The sequence below is a fragment of the Hemibagrus wyckioides genome, linkage group LG19 (genome assembly GCF_019097595.1).
Source record: "Hemibagrus wyckioides isolate EC202008001 linkage group LG19, SWU_Hwy_1.0, whole genome shotgun sequence".
NCBI classification, from domain to species: domain Eukaryota; kingdom Metazoa; phylum Chordata; class Actinopteri; order Siluriformes; family Bagridae; genus Hemibagrus; species Hemibagrus wyckioides.
Window position 1 is genome coordinate 8,287,209 of NC_080728.1, and position 11,401 is coordinate 8,298,609.

General features: G+C 39.2%; 1 protein-coding gene across 4 annotated transcripts in view; it reads left to right on the forward strand.

The window, feature by feature from the left end:
- Positions 1-11,401, forward strand: part of usp6nl (USP6 N-terminal like) — a 62,431-nt gene that overhangs the window by 44,687 nt on the left and 6,343 nt on the right. For all 4 annotated transcript variants that reach the window (XM_058417127.1, XM_058417124.1, XM_058417125.1 and 1 more), the window contains 8 exons: positions 1,532-1,639; positions 4,003-4,112; positions 4,412-4,460; positions 5,994-6,114; positions 6,609-6,703; positions 8,391-8,456; positions 9,548-9,647; positions 9,747-9,899. In XM_058417127.1, coding sequence (XP_058273110.1) covers positions 1,532-1,639; positions 4,003-4,112; positions 4,412-4,460; positions 5,994-6,114; positions 6,609-6,703; positions 8,391-8,456; positions 9,548-9,647; positions 9,747-9,899 — 802 coding nt within the window. The remainder of the gene's footprint in view (positions 1-1,531; positions 1,640-4,002; positions 4,113-4,411; positions 4,461-5,993; positions 6,115-6,608; positions 6,704-8,390; positions 8,457-9,547; positions 9,648-9,746; positions 9,900-11,401) is intronic.

Below are 11,401 nucleotides of genomic sequence, written 5' to 3' on the forward strand. Positions count from 1 at the left end.
GCAAAACAGCTGCCAATCTCACTTCTGAGTAGAGTTTTATAATGCTGGATAAAAAGCTGTGCAAACCCTGCTTCTAAATTTCAAGTGTAAAATGTTCCTTTTCTTGGGGTTAAAAGCAGGGTTTAGAAGGATGATATGATAATCCAGGGTTAAGGGCAATGTGACATAAAAAAACCTGAATGTGTTCGAAACAGATACACTATATTGCCAAAAGTTTTGGGACACCCTCCAAAGGATTGAATTCAGGTGTTGTTTTTCAGGGGTTGGACTCGGCCCCTTAGTTCTAATGAAAGGATCTCTTAATACTTTAGCGTACCAAGACATTTTGGACAATTTTATGCTCCCAACTTTGTGGGAACAGTTTGGGGATGACCCCTTCCTGTTCCAACATGACTGCACACCAGTGACCAAAGCAATGTCCATAAAGACATGGATGAGAGAGTTTGGTGTGGAGGAACTTGACTGGCCTGCACAGAGTCCTGACCTCAGCCCGATAGACCTCACAAATACGCCTGTAGATGGTCAAAAATTCCCATAAACTTACCTTATGGAAAGCCTTCCCAGAAAATTTGAAGTTGTTATAGCTGCAAAGGGCAGGCCAACTCCATATTACGCTCATGTGCATGTAAAGGCAGATGTCCCAAATATTTTGGCAGTATAGTGTATTAATAAGAGACCTGAGTCTTGAGAGTTCATTGATAATTAGCTTTTTCCTCTAGAGTATTGTTTAATAATGCTTTTTCTCTAAATTTTAAGACACCATTATTACAAATATTTTCAAGGTGCTTACTGAATGGAATGGAGTTGGATGTAGAGCTATTAGGGCTTCATTGTATTATAGCCAAGTCTAGAAAATCACAGTTTTAAGTGGCAAAATATACGCAGAAACCTGGTTCCTGACCAGACACAAAACTTCAGAGTATTTATAGTATACACTCTGACACTGTAACCAGCTTAGAGCAGTGTGGAATGTATATGTCCAGTGTTTCAGGTCTTTTTTTTCCCCCATATACAGTAATCATAGTTCAAGAGGAAGTGTAACTAACACAAATATACCTTTTAGTCAAATTTTTTCTTTACCCTGACTAGCTGGAAAAGATTTAGAAACGCTCCAGTTCTGTTCTGAGAGGGAGAACGAACATACTGCAACCTTTTCATCTAAAAGAGGATGACAGTGATTTGAAATGCTTACAGTAATAACAGTGTGCGTCTCGAAGAGCCGTACACATCCCATATATATCCCGAGCAAAAATATCCCTGATTGTAATGTGTAGCGTTTAATCATACGATGGCTCCGGCAGCGTGAGCAGTGTGTCCCGCAAAGCTGAAATGAAACCTAGACATGCTGTGAGTTTAGTATAGGAGATGAAGCAATAAGCATATATCCTCTCGTGCATACTACTTATAAAGCCTGATGCTTTACCAAGTACTTCACCAAGACTTACATTAGACAAGAACATGCACATTGTTGTGTAAGATACTCCTACAGCTGTTCTTATTGCTTAAAGAAACTGTGTGTGTGTGTTTATAGCTGGTAAGGAGGATCTATAAAGGAATCCCACTACAGCTTCGAGGACAGGTCTGGTGTCTCCTCCTTGATGTCCCCAAAATAAAAGAGGAGAAGAAGGACTTCTACGAGGTACACACACAGACACACACCTACCTGCATACTTATTACAGGAAAAGTCCATCCTGTAGTACATTAATGATTATATTGAAATACCTGTTCATCGGTGCTGCATTACTTTTTGCATATTGCTGAGAGAAGCAGTTGTGTGGCATTCTGATTACGTAGGTGTTTAATAGGAAAACTGTTCAACAATCTCAAATTCACTATATTGCCAAAAGTTTTGGGTTTTCAGGGGTTGGGCTCGGCTCCTTAGTTCCAGTGAAAAGAACTCTTAATGATTCAGCATACCAAGACATTTGGAACAATTTCATGCTTCTAACTTTGTGGAAACAGTTTGGGGATGACCCCTTCCTGTTCCAACATGACTGCACACCAGTGCACAAAGCAAGGTCCATAAAGACATGGACGAGTGAGTTTGGTGTGGAGGAACTTGACTGGCCTGCACAGAGTCCTGACCTCAGCTCGATAGAACACCTTTGGGATGAATTAGAATGGAGACTGCGAGCCAGACCAAAAAACTGTGACATCTGCCTTTACATGCACATGAATGTAATATGGAGTTGACCCTCCCTTTGCAGCTATAACAGCTTCAACTCTTCTTTGAAAGCTTTCCACAAGGTTTAGGAGTGTGTTTATGGGAATTTTGACCATTCCACTAGAAGTGCATTTGTGAGGTCAGGGACTGATGTTGGACAAAAAGGCCTGGCTCACAGTCTCCGCTCTAATTCATCCCAAAGTGTTCTATCGAGTTGAGGTCAGGAATCTGTGCAGGCCAGTCAAGTTCCTTGCTTTGTGCACTGGTGTGCAGTCATGTTGGAACAGGAAGGGGTCATCCCCAAACTGTTCCCACAAAGTTGGGAGCATGAAATTGTCTAAAATGTCTTGATATGCTGAAGCATTAAAAGTTCCTTTCACTGGAACTAAGGGGCCAAGCCCAACCCCTAAAAATAACACCTGAATTCAATGATTTGGAGGGGTGTCCCAAAACTTTTGGCAATATTGTGTAAATATAATGGTCAGGTTTTTACTTTTGGCAAATCAGAAGAGAGCAAAATATACTTCCTCACTCACCATTATTTAGCACCGCTCAATTTATACAAATTATACAACCTAGAAGTAATGGAGACAATACAATTTGTAAACCAGAAAGTACCAGAATGCAACAGTGCTATATGAGAGTTCTTTGACTTGGCAGTAGAAGCTTTGGAAGCTGATCTGTTTGAGCAAAGCGTACAGATGACACAATAACTTGGAAGTAGGAAGTCAGAACTGGGAATTCTGTCCTTTTCAACTTCTGTGTGCTACAAAGTGGGAGAAAAACATGGCCAACATGTCAGTATTATAGATTTCACAAGCAAATATGTTTGTATTGTAATTAATCTAAAGCAAATACACAAGCATTTACACTATAACACATTTGCTTTGTTTACTGCTGATACTGTGGGCAGCCATGATCGTTTGATGTCACTTGCTGAACTCAGGGTTGATTAGACCTTCCCGATATTCCAGATAGGAATTCGAAGGAAGTTGAAGGTGCATTTTCTGTAATGTTTCTATTTCAGAAGTCAGAGATTGAGTCAGAGATAGCTGTTAGCTGAACATAGCTTTCTATTAGCATCCCACAAGCATCCCAATGGTGCCACTAGGAGCAGGTGGTTGTGGGTAATTGAACAATAGAAGTGCATTATAAAACACATATTTCACCCCACTGAATATTACTATATCAATATATAATATATATTATATTATACATTATATTATAACCAGTGATGTGCAGATCATCATGGGTGTATTGTTGCTTTAATACACACTTAATTAATCATTGTGGAAAGGTGCATTTAAACACCTAATTAGACTCAATGTCTCTTTTAACAGCATTAACTTCCATATAGATCACTCAGTAACGGTACGACTACACCTACAACTGGATACCTGAGAGATACAGAGTGTAGATGTACATGATAAAACAACAGTTTTTACTTATTGAGACACATCTAGCCACACACACACACACACTAACACACTTGTGGCATTCATAAACAGCCATCCTCACTCTCCCCTCCTGTAGTCTGAAATGCAGTCTCTGTGTGTGTGTGTGTGTGTTTGCAATGCTACAGAGAATACACTCAGCAGTAATTTTCCAAAAAGCAACACCTGGCGCAGTTAGAAATGAATCTTTCAGCCGTGTGTGTGTGTGTGTGTGTGTGTGTTGATAGCACTGCAGACTGCCCCCCTCTCCCCTCTCTGCTTTAAGATTGCTATTTGAGCTGCAGTGTTGATTTAATTTAGCTAAAGTTCATTTTTATTAATGAGTTCTCTCTTACACTTCTCTTTCTCTGTGTCTCTCTCTTTCTCTCTCTCTCTCTCTGCAGAAGCTGAAGATGAGAGCAAGAAGCTTGTCCCCTGATATTCGTCAAATAGATCTGGATGTGAACCGCACATACAGAGACCACATCATGTTTATGCGCCGCTATGACGTCAAGTGCGTGATGTACACACTCATACGTCACACACACACTCAGGCACACACACATACACTGCAGCCTTAAGCACAGTGAGTGTCGCACTCACCCAGGAGCTTTACTTTACAGCTGAATCAGGGGAATTGGGAGTAGAGTACATGCTACTTGGGTTGTGTTTCCAATGTGTGGTGCTTGTTTTTCTAACACACACACACAAGAAAACAAATTAGATGTGTGTGCTAATTGGGCTTGTTTCTAAGACAATGTTTATGTAATGAAACACGTGTGTGTGTGTGTGTGTGTGTATTTGCATTTACAGGCAGCAGGACCTCTTCCACGTCCTCACAGCATACTCCATGTACAACAGGGTGAGTCACTGCAACATCTGCACCATCCTCGAGATCACTGACTCACTGACTTGATTCAGAGGAGAGTATAAGTACAGTTACAGCCAGAGAAAGGGCAAGAGAAGCTGAACTTGTATGATGTAATTCATTTTGTTTGTGTGAGCACTAAATTGTGATGGTTTGTCTCCTTGTTGGTGAACATTCGAGAAAGTAACACAACATAGGGACGGTACAGCAATATGTAACACAATGTCAGGGGCAAAGTCAGGGGCAGTTTGAACAATTGCACCCGACAATGACAAGCTGGTTTGTAGGACACGACTACATGATCTACATGATATTTTCATCTCAAAAATACTTGGCAAGGAACATTTTACACAACAAAGCCTACGTATCTAAATGGAAGCAACACTGATCTGCCCTCTAGTGGACATCCACCAGTTTACAAAAACACGCATTCTCTTTCACTGTACTTTTGACCACAGATTTCCCCATTGTAGCCCCCCCCATGGTAGCCTTCCCCATATTTCTGTTGTTATATATGTAACATATCAGAGGCATTATGCCAACAAGACAGTTTGTGTCCTGTGTTGAGATGCAGCAATAGATCTCCCTAATTGAAACAAAGTATTGGCAAATCTCTAGATCCGAACACCAATCAGGAATGATTGTTAAGCTTAACACTGGCTTTCGAGATTTACAGGCTGAGATAGTGAGAGATATATAGTGAGAGTCTTGGATGTATGCACAGCTCCATGGTGTGATGGTGAGCCCAGGATCCTCTGATCCAAGGGCGCTGTATCATAGCTAACCTTGTGCTCTAACCCTTACTTCCTAACACACTGGGATTTACAAAGAAAAGGAGTGCAGTAATGTGTATGTGACAAATATTGGCTTCTTCCTCTTCTACATTATGTATTATAGAGAGAGAGAGAGATCTGTGACAGATGTATATGTGTATCACATGGAGACAGTTTCCTCTAATAACGTTTCCGCATTCAGGTTGCATTGTAGCATCAGCTGGTATCTGATTACAAGCTGAATTGATGATGTTTAATGTATGAGGAAATCGCTCTTAGCAAGTGTCGGACATCTTTAGGACAGACAGATTGTTTCTACCACCATGTTTGGCTCTTTACCCAGCATGATGATTGCAGAAAGCCTATGCGAGAAAGAGAGAGAGAGAGAGAGAGTTAGTTCAGTTCTGAAGAGTTTTTTGAGCTCTTTTCTGGTTGTGTCTGGGTTTCTTAGTGTAAATTCCTGTTAATTTTGAGACATGGTTGGTGAGCTGTGCATCATTAATGACCTCATTAGCTTGTATTCAGTGAGAGGATGTATTCATGCATGTTAAGTGTCTGCATTAGACTTTATAACGCACTGGTGCACAGTTTTGGAACTGCACATGCTCTTGACAGGTCTCAGAACTGCTTGAGAGCAGTTGAAATTTTCACACAATTCAGGAAACATGTATTAGGTGTACTTGTAATGAAAATATGGCTGTACATAACCAGGATCTTCCAACACTTTACACTTTACTTGTGTGTGTGTGTGTAGGAGGTGGGATATTGTCAAGGTATGAGCCAGATCACCGCTCTCCTCCTGATTTATATGAATGAAGAGGACGCGTTCTGGGCTCTGGTCAAACTGCTGTCTGGACAGAGACATTCAATGCATGGTACACATACACACACACACACACACACCACTACACAAACTACAGGATATATGCACACACAGTATGAATAGCTATAACACAACTGACCCAACACTTATATAAATATATTTGTTTTAGTTATGTTATGTTCTGTAGCAAAGTTGGTACATTTTATATTGATTTCGATTTTTAACTTGTTACACCGGAATTATTTAATTTAATTTCCAGGTTGTAACTATACAAAATGTGAGAAAAAGTCCATGGGGGGTGAATACTTATACAAAGCATTGTAAATACATAATAATCCACATATCTCTGAAGAAGCAACATGCACAAAGTTAGCAATAGAAGATATTCCAGGACAAACAGGTTTCTAACAATAATGAGAACAGATAAAAGAAGCAGTTAGCCCATCGCGTGCTGATTATTCAGTTCAGCTACACATTGCATTTAGACTGAACTGACCCTAAATGACATAATGTCTCTAAAGTGTGTGTCTGTGTGTATTTGTTTAGGATTTTTTGTGCCAGGTTTTCCTAAGCTGCTACGCTTCCAAGAGCACCATGACCGCATCCTGAAGAAGATGATGCCTAAACTTAAACAGCACCTAGTAAGACACACACACACACACACACATGTTAGATTTTATGGTCCTCATATCATATCATAGATCTTATGATCATAAATCTTGTGTTAGAATATCATGCGCACTATTAGCCATTTAACTTCTGTTAGTGCAGTATATCAAATCCTAAAAAAGGCACCAGTCTGTAACTCCTCCCCTTTCTGTAGGGAGAAGAGCTGACCCAATGACCACTGACAGTATCAATGTTTCACAATAATTACAGTTTTCGTTAATATCATACCATGTGCAATATCGTATTATGTGCAATATATTCTTAGTTCCCTGGCACCTTTTGGTACATTTGAATACATTTTGTATATAGAGAATATTTTATATTGTAATGAATGCCTCATTACATTTATTTTTTATTTTAAATTTTGAAATACATTTTGTACTTTTGAAAACTTTTGTTATATATATTTGTTTATATTTATATATTTTATATATGTGGTAACATTTTATATATATTTAGAGAGAGAGAGAAAGATTATTTCATTATTTTTATTTATGTTTTATTTATATTTATTTCTCTTGCAATCTGAAGCAGTCTTTGGCAAAAGAATTGACTAAATTTCTGTCTTATCTATCTTATCTTCATTTCATCACCAACACAATCATCATATAATCAAATGAACAACTCAGCAGGCCGTCTAATACAAGAAAAAGTCCCAAAGTTCATTGGAATGTCCTCGGGGGGCTTATGCCTCTTATTGCACAGCAATTTATATAAACATTTTCTATACGTTTATTAAAGAACAGATAACGTCAGCATAGAACATGAGATTACACTCATGGAGCATCTGCCATACCAGATCCTGTGATTTATCTGTTAATATGGAAATGATAACATTTTACAACAAGTGCCTTAATATCAGAAATGAAAATTCCATCTTGTAGTGCTTTAGTTAGAATAAAGCAGATCACTGAAATAATCTGCACAGCAGACATCCCTGATAATCTTACTACAGATACTGCTGTGGATACTCAGGAGTTTCTTTTATTAATAATTATTTATCAGTTATTATTTTCCCTTTTTTAAATTTTAATAATTTAAAGCACAACTCATCTCACTAAGCTCAGCTAAATGACGATTGATGATTAATTAATAGGTAAGCTCAGTGATGAAAGGTAACATTAATAATAAATTGGAACTCATTAGTCCCAAGGGGGTTTTGCGTGTGTGTGTGTGTGTCTGTGTGTGTGTGTGTGTGTGTGTGTATGAACTGATTCACTTAAGCTAATTATCAAGCCTCTAGTGAGCAGAGTAAGCCTTGCATGTACAATAGCGTAACAAACTGCTGATGGTGCTTTATGTTTATCTATGGTGGGTGTACAGTGACTGCTATTGTAGTAAATATTTATCGTGTATTGTAGAATTTATGTATATGATTATAGTCATTTTTGTCATTTTAAAATGAATGAGCCGAAGGAAAATATGAAGCAGTAGAGTTTTGGGTTGTGTTGAATGGAAACTAAACACAGGAATAGACATGAAGATATCAGAATAGAGAATTGTGGGTCAGGAAAGGTCATATCAGACCTGTGTGTAGCCGGAACCATGGCTCTGTGTCAGCAAATGAAGAGTCGCCTGTTGTATAATCACTTCATAAACGCCCCTTTAATATGTCATTTACTAAATTTTGTAACTGTTGGTATGTGTTTCCTTCTACAGGACAACCAGGAAGTTTTCACCAGTCTGTATACCATGAAGTGGCTCTTTCAGTGCTTTTTGGATCGGGTAAGAGCCACACACACACGCACACACACACACACACACACAGCATTCTCAATCCAGTCAGAAACTGGTGGAAAAGTATTACTTGATGTTAGGGCTGAAACTATATAATAACATACAATATGTTCAGTGTAGTAAGTATTTCCCCAGCTTCCTATCTTTGTAGAGGATGACATTAAAGTTGCAGCTGAGACTGCAGCAGTGGTGAAAAGGATTCAGATACTCAGTTCGGAAAACTTCTAGAATATCATTTTAGGTGAAGCCGGTGAAACAGACTTAAAGGGAGAAAGACAGAAGGATAGAGAGAGATGGACAAACTATGTGAAAGAATGAGGGAGTGGAAGCAAAGGTAAACAGAGAGGAACCAGGAGAGATAGTGACATGGATAAAGAAAGAAAAACTGATGGACAGAAGGACAGAGAGAGAAAGAGAGGAGGAGAAGGAGATAGACAAACAAGATTATGTAGAAAAGTAGAGGGCAAGGGTGAAAAGAAAGGATAGACTGACCAAGAAATGGGGAGAAGAACAGATATGGACAGAAAGACAGATAGACGTAAAGACAGACAGAAAGAGAATGTAAAGGAGAAACAGACAGGACAGTGTAGGAAAAGTTGAATGCAGCATTACAAAGAGATAGACAGAGAGGGTTAGTGTCAAAGATGGAAATTGACGGGGAGGCTGATAGAGACAGAATGTAGGAGATGGAGAGACACATAAGGACATAAAGGATGAGATGGCGACAGAGAGATATGAACAGGCATGTGGAAAGTGAGACAGTTTGATATAGAGAGACAGAGGGGTGTAGAGAGAGAGGAGATTATAGAGATTATACCAGAATAACATTAAGAAAAAATCTATTTTCCATTTTTTATCGCAGTGTACTATCAAGCCAATATATCAATACAAAGTTATAGAATGTGGCTCCGCCCCCTGGAGCTCTGTGTATTTATGGGGCTTCCCCATAGCTCATGTTGCTTATGAATTATTAATAAGGACATTAAAAAAGGAGAAGCTTTAACACAGCTGGAATCACCAACCACATAGATAGTGCACATTTATACTGTGTGTGTTTGTGTGTGTTTTCTGTTTGACAGACCCCTTTCACGTTAACACTCAGGATATGGGACATCTACATTCTAGAAGGAGAGAGAGTCCTGCCTGCGATGTCCTACACCATCCTCAAGCTCCACAAAAGTAATGGCACCTGTGTATGTTTGTGAAATTGACCTTACGAGAACATGCGGTCACCTCAAGTACAGCAATACAAGAGTGTGTGTCTATGTGTGTGCCCAGAGACCCTGATGAAGTTCTCTATGGAGGACCTTGTGGAGTTCCTCCAGGTTACCCTCTCGAAGGATTTCTTCTTCGACGACGACTATGTAATCGAGCAGCTCCAGACTTCTATGTCTGAACTCAGACGCTCCAAACTAGAGCTTCCTCCTCCAGGTAACGGTCACATGTGGTAGTGAGAAGAGTGCTTCATGAGCTTACAGCAGCTATTAGATAGCACTGAATGTCCCTTTACATACAAACACACACACACACACGATTATACAAATACACAAACGGCAGGAATTGCTTTCTACTTATAGATGAGACAGTATAATATTATATTAATATATAATATATATAAACTTGTTGTCTAGTAGTTATAGAGAGTCTCATATTCATCACATATACACACACTCATACATATACACATATATGTATATATATATATATATATGACTACTACAGTGCATTGTTTCTAATCTTTTGGGTGTCTAATTTAATTTTCTGCATCTGGTCTAATCTCATTCTTGTCTTATCTACATTTTTTTTACCCTTGTATAATCATCTCACAGACTTTTGTTCTTCTTATCTCTTTTTCTTCTTATCTGATCTCCTCATGGATCCACCTCGTTCTCGTTTTTTCTCATCTGATCTACTCTCGGATGCTTCTCACTCTCGTTTTCTCTCATCTGATCTACTCTCGGATGCTTCTCACTCTCGTTTTCTCTCATCTGATCTACTCTCGGATGCTTCTCACTCTCGTTCTTCTCGTCTGCTCTTCTTGTCTAAACTTCTCCATCTTATCTAATCTGTCTGACTCTTGATCTTCTCGTTCTCTCCCTCCGAACTGAACTCGGCTCCAGTCAACAATAGTGCGGTTGGGAAAGGGGACAAAACCCCCTCCATCAAACACAACCGGTGGGCAACGGTGTCTGTGTGTCAGTCATCCTCTTCCTGTGTGTCCCACGCCTTGCCCTCTGCACCTTGCAAACCGAACACACACTCATGCTCGTACACATCCTGCCGTCTGTCCTTTTGTCATTGATAAAGCCTCTGTATGTGTTCTTCTTATTCCTGTAAAAATTGTCTGACCCCGAAATGTTTTCAGGAACACTCTGTGCTTGAAAGCAGATGTTTTCAGAGCAGGATAAAGTCATTAGTATCAGGATATTTGATGAAGTGAGGACAGATGAGGGTAGGTGATTAGTGTGTGTGCTCTCACTATTTTAGACCACATATCATCGCCTGACAGTATAATGGCCCGTCTCCTGGGTGGCGCTATGGGGAGGCGCTCAATCTGTCGTGTTCCAAAAATAAAATCTTACTAGGACACAAATATCCAAAATCACTGTTACTAGAGGTGATATAGACAGACAGACAGACAGACAGACAGACAGACAGACAGACAGACAGACAGACAGACAGATAGATAGATAGATAGATAGATAGATAGATAGATAGATAGATAGATAGATAGATAGATAGAAATTACAAGATATTACAAAAAATATTACAAGAGAGACAATAAAGCTTAGAATTTAGAGAAACAGGACACTTTTTTGTTGTTCTTTTTGTTATTTAATCTACTTCCAGTGCATATTCCATGGACATAACTTCCACACAGATTTTCCACAAACTTTGAACTTTTCAAAAGACCTTTGGCTCTTACAGCCACA